The following is a 12,265-nucleotide window of genomic DNA, read 5'->3' as shown; positions in this document are numbered from 1 at the left end:
TGCAGGCCACGTGCACAGCGCCAGCCTGAAAGGCTTCTGGGTTATTACCATGGTGACAGGGAGCCTTTGGAACAAATGCTCCGTGAAGTTGCTGCCTGCAGCCGCCTCAAGCTGGATGTCCACAGACCAGGAAATCCGTGTGTCCCGTGTAACTGGGAAAGGGCATCTGCCCCTCGGCTGTTGACTGGCAGACCCCTGCTAGGGGCTCAAGCCTTTGTGTCCTCCATTGGCTTACACAGGTTTGGGGAAGGATAAGTGTCCAAGACTTAGCCACATGCCCGGGCCAGAGGAGGGTTCTGACTGCCCTAGTGAGCCATGTGACCTCGGACAAGTGACTTCACTTGTCTTGACTCCATTTCTTCTAGAAATTGGGGATGATTTCCTCTACCACATGGGGTGGATCAAATGAAATAATACTTGTAAAGGGCAGAGCGTCGTGCTTGACTCATTCACCAAACGTTCCTGGAGCACCTGTTATGCTCCATATGCCCTGCGGGCACTGTCACGTGCTAAGTCTCCTGGTGCTCAGGGTTTAATTATCATAATTATTAATGATGACAAAATAATTCACATGTTTTGGCCTTATAGCTTGGTATGAATCTTTGACCCAGCGTCTACACTGGCTCTAACCAAAGAGAGTGGTTTCTTTGCCCTTCCCCACTGTTTAAAGGAAGTAGCAGGTGCACAGGACGACCCCCCCCCACCCCCTACAATGTCCTGGCTCGGGGTGGCTCCCTTCTCCTCTGCGTGCTGGGGACTCTGACCCCAGGTGCGCAGACATACCGCTTTGCCAGACGGGGCATTCCTGGTTTGAATCATGTCTCAGTCATGGTTGAGATGAGAGGGAGCCCCACCTGCCCAACGTTCTGCCAGACTCATTGGCAGGCCTTAGGGCGTGAGCTCGCTAGAAAGGGAATCCAAAACCTAGGCCTCACTTTGGCATACTAAAAAGAGCATGGCCTCGCGGAAGACGGAATCTTCCCCAGTGGGCGCTCTTTCCCACGAATGGCACCAAGACGCACCGTAGCGTGGATGGGTCTCCTGGCGGGGCTCTGGGGCACCGAGGAGCCTGAAGTGACAACTGCAGAAATAACAAACAGGAAAGAATTGGGGGGTGGGGGTTAGGAGGGCGTTTGGGGGGGAAGCTGGCAAAATTGAAACACTCTTTCTCGGCAGTAGTCGCCAGCGCTTAAACATCCTTGTTCAGTCTCTTCCTGGACGTGTCCCACCTGCGCCTCCACCTGTCTCTCCAGCCCTTCCCTCGCTGCTACTCCAGCCTGGCTCAGCTGAGTCGGCTCCCAAGTGCAGCCTTCCGGCCCTTTCCTCCCTGATGCACAAGCTCTGCAGACAGGTGGGCGCTCCCCGGTTCTTGGCTCTGGGCTCAGCTCCCAGCCAGCACCATTGGTGCCGTGGACCTCCTGGCCCACAGCCCAGGAACCCACAGGAGCCCTGAGCTGATGTCAGAGCCCTTCTATGTCTGTTTCCTCATCTAAGTTTCCTTTTTGATTCGTTCACCCAACAGATACTTGCTTAGAACCTCCTGTGTGTCGGGCTCTGTACTAGGCTCTGGGGATACGGCAGAGAACAAAGGAGACAAAGCCCCTGCCCTCACGAAGCTTACATTCTCCACATTTACCTCTAAGGCCTGGAGCCCCCAGAATCAGATGTTCTCTTGAAGGATGTATGCCACCGCCAGTGTTCACAATTATGCGGAAATTAATCACTATTTCCACCTAGAGTCAGCCTCCTAGTACCGGTGGGTACGGCCCTTTCCAGCAGAAAACTACAGTGCCTGCCTGGTCAGCAGGAAATGGCCTGCTCCTGGACTCTGCCCCCTCGGGATGTGTCTGGAGAAAGGAGGACATTGCCACAGAGTTAGAGCTGCTGCCCGTAGGCCCGTAGCCCCACATCCTGCAGCGTGCTGGCATTTCTCTGCACCCCGGGGGCTGCTGTGCATTCCGGGTACTTCCTGCCTCCCTGGCAGAGTTGCTGGTCTTTGTGCTGTCACCTCTCTTTCACTTCCAGCCCCAGCCACTCAATGGGAACCCCGTCTTTTCGACATCTTCATTTATGAAGATTTTCCCTCAGGGATGACCTCTTTATTTCTTTATCCGGTTCAGCTTGCTTTGGGAAAATCCCCCAGGCCATGAGAGAAGGCCAAATACGGTGAGCCCCACACTCCCTCCCATAAAACTCGTGGGCTCTGCGGGGCACCTGGGTGACTCAGTCAGTTGAGTTTCTGACTCTTGATTTTGGCTCAGGCCGTGATCCCGGGATGGTGGAACTGAGCCCCGCATCAGGCTCTATACTGAGCATAGAGCCTGCTTGGGATTCTCTCTTTCCCCTTCTCCCTCTCTCTCTCTCTCTTTCTCTCTCTCTCTCTCTCACTGAAAAAGCAAAACAACGTTGAAAAAAACCTCCTGGGCTTCAAGTAAACAGAAGTGGGTGTCTGGGCACCGTCCCTGTGCTGGTGCTGGTCTGGCCCAGCGCCTCAGAGAGCACGCGTAGGAGGCAGTGCGGCCTCATGCCACACAAGCCAAATGCAGAGTCTCCTCATTCGTTCGGTGACAAAACTAGTGTTTACTGAGCCCCCACCATGAGGTGGGCACGGTGCAAGGTGCCCGGGACATCCTGGTGAACACGCCAGACAAGGCCTGCGCTCTGGCCAGAGAAGAGAAAATCCGGTAATCCCCGGGGGTGGTGAGCTCTGTGAAGGAAGCCACCGTGAGACCCCGGTAGCCAGAAAGGGAGGTGTAGGTGGCTCTACGTGGGCGGTAAGGAAAGCCAAGACCCGAAAGGCGAAGGGACAGAAGGCGAAGTTTGTGCAGAGAGCCGAGGAGGGAATGTTGCGTGCGGAGGGAGCGCTGGTGCAGGGGTTCTGACCACGTTCAAGGCCAGTGCGGCTCGGGTGACGAGCCGGAGCTGAGCGGGGGCACACGTCACGTAGCCGCGGCCGTGCAGGACAGGGCGGGCCCTGAGGAGTGCGGGCCTTACTCCAGGGCCAGTGGGCCCGCGGCGGGGTGTCGTAAGCAGGGGTGATGGGACATGAGAGGAGCAGCTGCGTGGGCTGCAAAGGAGACGCAAGGGGGAGCGGGCAGGCCCTTTGAGAGGCTCACGCAGCTGGCCCAGGCAGAGGTTACACACACCGGGAGCCGGGCGGTGTATACACACAGACGCAGGTGGATTCAAGATACTCGTGGTGGCGGAACCGCCAAGAACTTCTGACGGACTGGATACAAGAAGTGAGAGAAATTGAAGCAGCCCGCTGTCTTACACACATGGAGAGGAAAGCGAGCAGGATCCTAAAACATGTCCAATTACGTAAACCCCTGTCTGGAAAAGTAATGTGGATCTTGCTGCGGTAGGGCAGGTCTCTGGGCTCTTCCAGGGGCCCGGCCTTCACCACGACTCCTGCTTTCCAGTACGCAGACCCCGTGGCCGACCTGCTGGACCGCTGGGGCGTGTTCCGGGCCCGGCTCTTCAGAGAATCGTGCGTCTTCCATCGTGGCAACTACGTGAAAGACCTGAGTCGCCTGGGCCGGGAGCTGAGCAAAGTGATCATCGTGGACAATTCTCCGGCCTCCTACATCTTCCATCCTGAGAACGCAGTAAGTAGCCCCGGGGGAGAGCACGGGGGGGGGGGGGGGGGGGGGGCCGTCCAGCTTCGCCTTCGTGCTCTCAAGCATCTGCACCAGCTCTCTTGGCCTGGCCTTGGTGAAACCCCAGCTCTGCCACTTAGCAGTTGCGTGACGCTGACCCAGTTCGTTCACCTCACTGAGCCTTAGTTGCCTCGTCCACCAAATGGGAATTCTGGGGGTGCTGACCCATAGGATGGTTGGAGGATCGAGCGTGGCAGAGCGTGGAAAGCACTTAGAACAGTGCCTGTGATGGGTAAGTGCTCAGTGGGGCTGCATCTTAGTGTTGTTAATGTTGTTCCTGAGAAGGGTTCCGTCGCGAACCTCCTGGAGCTGGCTCATGGCTCCCGTAGACTCAAAAGGCCTGGCTACCTCTTCAGCAGAAGACGTTCTTAAACAAGAATGAATGAAACACCTCGATAAAGGCCTTCAGACAAGCCTGCCAAGCTTTCCCACCTCACAATGATGTCTGAGAAGTATACAGTGGGGACATCTCCTACCTAAAACTCCCTGGAGTGTGACGGTCCCCAGTGCCTGCTCACTGGGTGCAGCATGACTGTCCAAGCAAGAGAGACATGCTCTCCCACCTCCCGTCCTATGTTTCCAGGGAAAGGGAGGTCAGCCAACCCCGCTGGTGACTGCCAGCCATCAGCAGGACCGCCACACTGGCCCTCAGCTCAGGCAGCCTTTCCCAGAGAGCAGGCTTCCTCCCGAGCCTGGGCTTCTCACACTAAACAAAAGGCCCCCCAGCGTCCTTTCCTTGAATCCAGAGCTCTGTGGCTCCCCATATAGCAAAGAACTGAGTTCAAGCTAGATTCAGTTAGTGAGTAATGATTATTTGAGTAAACGTTCCAAATTTATTATATTTACATGCATTCATTATAGTGAGTTAATCAAATTCATCGTAATGCATTTTGTCATGTGTCTCTTAACAGATAAGGATTACTTCTTAATACAATCACAATTCCATTATCCCATCTGACAGAGCTAACAGTTTCTTAATACTCTCTAATATCCAGACTGTGTTCATATTTTCCTTATCATCTCGAAATGTCCTGCATTTGGGCTGTTTGAATCAGAACCAAGCAAGGTCCATGCACTGCTTTGGTGAATAATGCGTATAATCTTAACAATCCTCCCTCCCCTCTCCCTTTTTCTTCCGTCCTGTTTACTGGTTGAAGAAAGTCTAGTTATTTGTCTTACAGAAATGTCCTCTCTTCTGGATTTGTCTAGTTGCAGCCTCGTGCTGTTTTCCCATGTTTCCCTTGAACAAGTACGTAGAGCACTACTGCCTGATTCAGTGCAGGTTCAGTTTTGTTTTTTCAAGAACACATCACAGGTGGTATTGTGTACTTGGTATGGCATCACATCAGAAGGCATATCATGTCAGGCTGTCCCACTTTTAAAGACTTCAGATTGATCTTTGGAGTCAGGTGTTGTTAGCCTGATCCCACTGTTTTTAAATTTCCCATCAACCTTTGACCTAGAAATTGAGCGGTCGTTGATGATCATTGCCTACATCAACTATTTCATTAATTGCGAAATGGCGATTTCTAAATTCTATCATTCTTTCCACATGTGTTGCCCAGAACTCCCCCCCCACACCCCTTTTTTTGTTTAAATCGAATTTGCCCTCGTCAACTACTTGATTACCCTAAATTCAGTTTGAATGTTTGAATCGGGAAGTCAGGGTAATGTCTTGGTTCTTTTTCTTTAATTCTTTAATCTTCAGAGTAATGAGTCGATGGTCTAGCAGCTTCCAAAAGTAGCCAGTGAATTTTGGGGGAGGGGAGCATTATGATGAACTCAAGCATTTTTCATTGTTGTAACTTAATACGTTTATTATCCTTTTGTATGCTCAAATGTTCGTTCACCTTTGGACAGCGGGCATCCCTTCAAATAACAATAGTCTTTGAAAGCTTCCTGCTTCTGGTGCAACAAGATATTCCAGGCTCGTCTTGTCCGTTTCATACCTCCACCCTGGAATCAACCACTTTTCTATAGAGCCTTGTTCCTATTAGTGGGAATAGTATTGAGAGACCACCGTTTGGATGGACTCTCATTGTTGCTGAGATGTCCTTTGCTTCTGGCCTTTTATACTAGACAGAGCTAACATATATATATATTTTTAGAATTAAAATTAAATCATAAATTCATATTGTTTTTCCAGTTCAGTGTTATAACTGTTTTGATTTAATTTCTTTGGTTTTATTTTTGTATTTGTATCTCCTTCTCTTGTGCTGAAATTCTGGGTTCCTAAATATATTAACACTTCATTACATATTTGACTTATTCTATAGTATATGTTTAATAGTTTCCAAATAGAGTACTAATATTATTACTACTACTAAGACAATTGCATGCACTTAGGGTGTCTTTGAGAAATGTACGGACAGAACACTACGTTTTAAAATCACTTGAAATAATTCTCGGTGTGGTCATGTCACCAAGTTTATATGCACCTTGGGTTCATTTTTTATTGCTTTCTTTTCTTAATGGTTTAATTTTATTTCAATTATGTAACACATTTCCATGATTCCAACATCAAAGCTACCAACAGAGATAAATTTGGAGAAGTCTTGTGTCCATGTCTGCCTTCTCCCTCTTTCCTGCCCTTCCCCTAGGAGTAGTCATTTTTTTGTTAATCCTTACCTTGTTTATATATTTTTTTTATTTTGAGAGAGAGAGAGAGAGAGAAAAAACACACAAGTGGGGGAGGGGCATAAAGAGAAAGAAAGAGAATCCCAAGCAGGCTCCATGCTGTCAGCACAGAGCCCAATGTGGGGCTCAGTCCCACGAACCGTGAGATCATGACCTGAGCTGAAACCAAGTTGGATGCTTATCCGACTGAGCCACCCAGGAACCCCTCATTTTTAATTATACAATGAATCGTTTCGTTTCTGAGCAGTCCTTCAAAGGGCCCAAAGTGTTACTTTTGTGAACTCCTTCGCTTTCCCCAAATTCCTTTTTACAGCTCTTCTTTTGCACCGCTGGCTGCTACCCATTACCACCGCCACCCCCCACGTCTAAAACTAAGGGAAAATCCTGTCTGTGCCCAGAGCTCAGACTGTCCTGAAATTTGATACTTCTCCTTTTAACCGATCGCTGCTAAGGATGGGAGGAAATTCTCTGCTTTCGGCTGGGCGGCACGATCGGAAGCCTTGCCGTGCCCGGTTTGTGGGCTCCGTGGTGTCAGTGGCCGGCAGGTGGCTGTGGCTCCAAGTGCCCTGAGGGGTAAGGAGCTGTCGGACACAGTGGAAAGAGCTTTTGAAACTGGCAGGTGGCAAGGCCAGCTCTCAGACACTCCGCGCCGTGGCCACCTTTTCTGTGGCAGGAGAGCAAAACAAGCAGACGCACACACACTGACATTTACACTTCACTTCAAAAGCAAACACACTGAACTCTGCCTTCTTCCTGAACCAGGTAGCTCTGGCTCCACCTTGGTTGGGACGGGAGAGAACAAACAAGATGGTGACGATGATGCTTTTTAGACACCCGTCCTCCTTACCAAAGAAGATGCTAAACGTGTGGGCACCGGTCGGGCTAGGAGCTGCCCCCGGTGCCGGGCACGGTTCAGCTGCCCCCTCCACACCCTGTCTTCCAGGTGCCCGTGCAGTCCTGGTTCGATGACATGACGGACACAGAGCTGCTGGACCTCATCCCCTTCTTCGAGGGCTTGAGCCGGGAAGACGACGTGTACAGCATGCTGCACAGACTCTGTGACAGGTAGCGCCGGCCTCCGCCCGCCCCGCCCGTGCGCTCCGGGACCTCGGCCTCGGGGACCTGCCTGGAGCGAGGACGCTCCGTGCTCCAGGCCGCGAGGTCAAAGTGGCCATACCTACCTGTTTTATTTTTTAAGAACAGAAACACTATTTTAAGATGAACTCTTTTAACAGATTTCATAAAGGGACATGCATTTTATGGTATTTGCTTTTCTTAAAACATACCAAAAAGAAAAAAATGGAAAAAAAAAAAAAAAAGAAAAAGCTTGATATCTATCGGACTTCCTTTCAACTGCCCATCCCCCCTTCCAAGCAGACAACCGGTCCCTTTCTATCCCAGCTCAGAGCAGCTGACCCAACTCAGAATCTCTTTCCTACAGGATGAAGTGCCTTTTTGAATGTTATTTTAAGCTGAGAGTTAATTTTTCTACACAACATATTTCCAGACATCTTTTAGTCTTTTATTGTCTTAGATTCTCTAAGAAGACAACTACGACAGTTTTCTAGAACCTGGGGGGGCGGGGCGGCTAGGGCTGGAGGTGAGTCATAGAAGCCTGTCTCCCAACAGGTGTGACCGCTCAGACGCCCTGTGGCATGTTGTAGGGCCGGGCTCCCGACAGGAGTCGCGGCGAGACCACGGCGGTGCCTCCATTCGTTACTGACCCAGTTTGGAATGTATCTGCAGTTGTGCGGCTCGGCCCTTTAGGGAACGACAGCTTCTTTTATGTTATTGCTATTGTTTCTGATGGGGACACATTTGTCTTGAGGTCCCAGTCTCCCCCCTTGAAAAGTGGCATCGTCACTTCTGCTCCCACACGACTGCCGTACTCCTGTGTGTTTTCTGTTGTGTCGTCGTCGTTCTGGGTAGAGCAGTTACCAGAAACTCTGAAACCCTTGGATATTTAACAAAACAGACAAACAACCTGTTTATTGATTTTTGTAAAAATGTTTTCCTTTCCAAAAGCTGGATACACACGGAGCTGTTTGGGAATTTTCTTTGCTGCTACTGCGCTGCCACCAAATGGAATTGACCAGCGGCTGTTACACTGTTCTTTGCCACTGTGCCTATGCTCAGAATCTGCTCACTGCTAAGCTGCAGACTCGGACAGGGTCAGAAACGTAGGTGTCCCGCCCCACCGCAGGACTGCACCAAGAGTCCCCCTTGCCCGGCTCTGGCCATGGGAGTTCAGAAGGGAACAAAGACAAAGGGGCCAGCGCGCCACACGGGCGTGGTGTTGCTTTCCGACTGCAGTCGACATCAGAGACCGTGATGAGCCGACCGTTCTCTCTCGAGAACCCGCGGCCTCCCCCAGCCACCCCGCTGACGTGGCCCAAGTCCCCTCTTGGTCTTCTCTTTTGCAGCACAGCCTGGGGTTGGGGAAACCTGTCCAGAGGTGGAACCCCTCGCCCCGAGCCAGGGAGAGGAAGGGTGCCCTCTCTGGGCCGGGGCTTCCTCTGCAGCCTTTCCCAGTGACAAGACAGTCTATAAAGTATTGCTCTTAAAAGTAATTTAGAAGAACCCTTTCGTGTCGGCACCATTGCCTTAGTCCTCTGTGGGTTGGGCCTCCGCCAGAGTTCTGGTGGAAGCGGCTGGCGCTAGCAAGTGTGGAAATGGGGGTCGAAGTAAAATTTTGTTCTCGCTTTCGTTCACAAGATAACGAAGCCAGCTGCCAATCGTGTCCTCCCAACAGCACTTTGGGCCGCGGACCGCCGTGCATTCAGAAGAGAAATAAGTATTCGGGGGTAACCGGGTCCCCCAGCTTTCTGAGTGTGCAGAATCCAGTAACCCACATGCCAGTTAAAGTAGAAACAGCCCCTTGCTCGCATCAGCACAGACCGCGGCAGTTCCCTGGCGGATCTGCACACGCCATAACCCTTGATCTGGAAGACTAGTCATTAAGTCAACCCGCTGCCTTAAATGTCTCGAATGTTGCAGTCCAGTGTCTGTCGTGTGTTGAAATCCACACAGAAATCGGTCCTGGTGAGAGCCCCGGACCCTCAGCCATGCCCTCTTCTCTGCTGGCACCGTGAGGTCTTCTCTGGAACAGGGGGCAGAGAGGACGAAGTTCTAGAGTATTTCAGGGGAATCGGACCTAGGAACAGTGTCCCACTTCTCAGAGACGGAGTGAAGACACTGGCAAGCTTGAGCCAAACACTGCGCCGAGTGGTTCTTGAAACCGTGAGCACCATTGCACGATTGTGGGGGATGGAGCCCGGTTCCTGCCATCACAGGACACAGAGTGTCTCGGGGAGGGGGGGGCCAGCAGACCCCCCCCCCGAGGGTTCTGGATTCTGTGCACCTTATTTGACCACACTCCAAAATTCCATTTTTGTTTTCACCCTCGATTCTGCTTTGTGTACATAACCAGAATATCCAGATCTCTCTCTATATTTTTAATCATCTACATGTAAATGAAGCAATAGAATTCTAACATAAGGCCAAGAAATGAGATGAATGTTTGGGGTTTATGTTTTTTAAGGTAAATACGGGTATTGTTTTTAATTATTACCTTTTATTAAATTGTGGGCTTTAAAACCTAATGAACCCTATTAGCTATTTCTCTGTGCCATATTGCTTCCCATGTTACCAAAATACCCACCCCCCCCCCCCCCCCCCCCAACTCTTCAACCAAAAGAGAAACCCGACCTCCCGAGTCTCCACGGCCCTTTTGGTACCAGGTTAATATATAGTCTCCTGGACAAGTATTTTTTACATTAAGATCTGGGACGAGATATGTGGGGTTGTGGACTCCGCCCCGGTGATGTTATGGCGTCTCTGGCCGGGCCCTGAGTGGAGGTGCCCAGGCATCCGAGGTTGTCACTGCTCTGTCTTCCGTTGTTCGGGAATCCTCCGTGTCGGTCTGCGGTTTCCCACATTAGCTGTTTGTAAACCATGTATCCGTATCCCAAGGAGGAACACCACTTGTCACAACCCATGCTTGGTGGGGAAGCTCCTTTGACACAGTGCAGTTTTGATGAGGTGACTTTGGAGACGTGAGGCCCTGATGACACTGACTTGTCATGGTTGCAGCATTTGAACTGCCGGTCTGGAAAAAGAAATCTGTAAGTCTGTATAACCTGGCAACATCGAAGACCCTCTATTTTAAAGACGGCCCTCTGATAAAATCTAGAACCACACAGCCCTATAGGGTCAAACACTCGTGACGTTTGTGCCTCTGCTTTTAAAGGTGCTGTGATGGGCAGCTGGCATGCCAGGGTTCGAGAAGAGAGTGGATGGCTTGACGTGCAGTTACCCGAGCAAAATCCACTGGCTGCCTCTGCTCCTATCTCGCTGTAAATTTGATGGGGTCTCTTCCTGTTCGTTCTCCAGGGAGCTTCTCTGCAGACTAACACCCCCCTCCCCCCACCCGTAGTGGAGATTCTGGTGCCTGGGTAGTCGTGGATTTCTGTTGGACATTTGAATGTGATAAACAAGCCAGCGTTACTTGGGAAATACTACATGTGGAATGTGCACGTTTCCAGGGGCGAGCCTTGTCGGTCGAGAGGTTTGCAATGATTTCCTTCCTGCCAAAAATAAACACGTGAAACTGCGCCCTCTTGTGGATGGACTGCTTCTCCGGCGCCGGCGTCTCTTCCCCCTCTCTGTTCCCTCCCCCTGCGCGGCCTCAAGCCAGCGCCTCGGGGCTCCTGGGGCCCCAGCTTGGGCAGAGCCGGGGTGGGGGTGGGGGGTCGCGGGGGGGGGGGGGTCGGGCTGCAGCAGCCCCAGGGGCCATGCACCATGACCCCAGGGGAGGCTGGAAAACCGTCCCGCCCAGTGTTAAGCCCCCTGGTGGCGTCTCCCCAGTCGGAAGCAGTGTGGCTCCCCCTGTGGCTCCCGGCTTCCACACGCAGAGAGAACCACAGCCCGCCCGCCCCGGGCGCCCCGTCGGGGCCACCAGCATTGTGTGTGGAGTAAGGTACCCTAAACCCAGAGCCCTTGGGCGCGCTGCCTGAGATGCTGGGATTGCCAGCTGGAGCACAGCAAGGGATAGAAAGAGTAAGGATATTCAAGACCGCGTTCCCCCAGTGGGACACCCTCCAGGCCCTGCCCTCAGGCCCTCTGTGCACGAAGGTGAGAGGGGCAGCCAGTGCCCCTCTGCCGGGGAGTCGCGGCAGAGCCAGGGCAGGACTGTTTCTTCATAGAGCTCCCTGATTCAGATAGCAAAGGACACCGGTGGCAACAGCCTCATTGGGTCTCACCCATTTCGGTGGATGAGAAAACTGAGGCCAGGGAAATTGCTGCGCAGTCGTTCGGTCACAGGCTTCCACCGGCACATACACTCATCCCAAACCACATAGTACACAGCGTGTGGGTCGGCCCAGGAAACGTATTTACCAAAGACAAAACCCCCGAATCCCCCACAGCCAGTCTGTGCCATGCCCCGCCCTCCCCCGTGCCCTGTCCAGTGGGGAAACTGTCCGGCCAGAGAAGTCATCCCAGCTTTCCTTCCTCTTGCCCTGTCTGGCATCGCCCCCGTACCCACAACTGCTTCCCACCTCCGTGTACAGCCAAACACACAAATAGCTGAGAGTTACAGCAGCCCCTGAAGCTGAGGTGCCCCCGCGAATGTCCGTAGATCCTCTGGATGGGGTAAGAAATCATACATCATCAAGGGTCACTTATTTGGGACGTGGGCAGGCTGAGATTTTCCTCCTGATGTTTTCTTGTTTGAGCACATATTCTAGGACCAAAGAATGGGCAGGAAGGCAAGGAGGGGAGGGGAGGAGTAGCCGGGAAAAGCCAGCTTAGGAAGACGGCCTGTTGAGCTGATGGATGGGGGATGCACCGGGGGCTTGGGGCAGAGTCCTCCGAATGACTGGGACGCATACACGGCGGATCTCCTGTGCTGGGGCTGCCCCGGGGGCCAACAGGCTGCTCAAGGCCCGGAGCCACCAGTTGGCATGGCC

The 12,265-nt window shown here is 52.2% G+C and overlaps 1 protein-coding gene across 5 annotated transcripts in view; it reads left to right on the top strand.

Moving 5' to 3' along the window:
* CTDSPL (CTD small phosphatase like) overlaps positions 1-10,909 on the top strand; it is a 120,638-nt gene extending 109,729 nt beyond the window's left edge. For 3 of the 5 annotated variants that reach the window (XM_045436572.1, XM_045436573.1, XM_045436571.1), the window contains 3 exons: positions 3,423-3,608; positions 7,240-7,361; positions 8,322-10,909. In XM_045436572.1, coding sequence (XP_045292528.1) covers positions 3,423-3,608; positions 7,240-7,361; positions 8,322-8,388 — 375 coding nt within the window. In that variant the 3' untranslated portion in view covers positions 8,389-10,909. Of the gene's footprint in view, positions 1-3,422; positions 3,609-7,239 lie in introns of all 5 variants that reach the window. The other 2 variants (XM_045436575.1, XM_045436574.1) reach the window with 1 other exon arrangement.
* Positions 10,910-12,265: the final 1,356 nt, after the last annotated feature.

The sequence above is a fragment of the Leopardus geoffroyi genome, chromosome C2 (genome assembly GCF_018350155.1).
Source record: "Leopardus geoffroyi isolate Oge1 chromosome C2, O.geoffroyi_Oge1_pat1.0, whole genome shotgun sequence".
Classification (NCBI taxonomy): domain Eukaryota; kingdom Metazoa; phylum Chordata; class Mammalia; order Carnivora; family Felidae; genus Leopardus; species Leopardus geoffroyi.
This window is presented reverse-complemented; position numbering and strand designations above follow the sequence as displayed.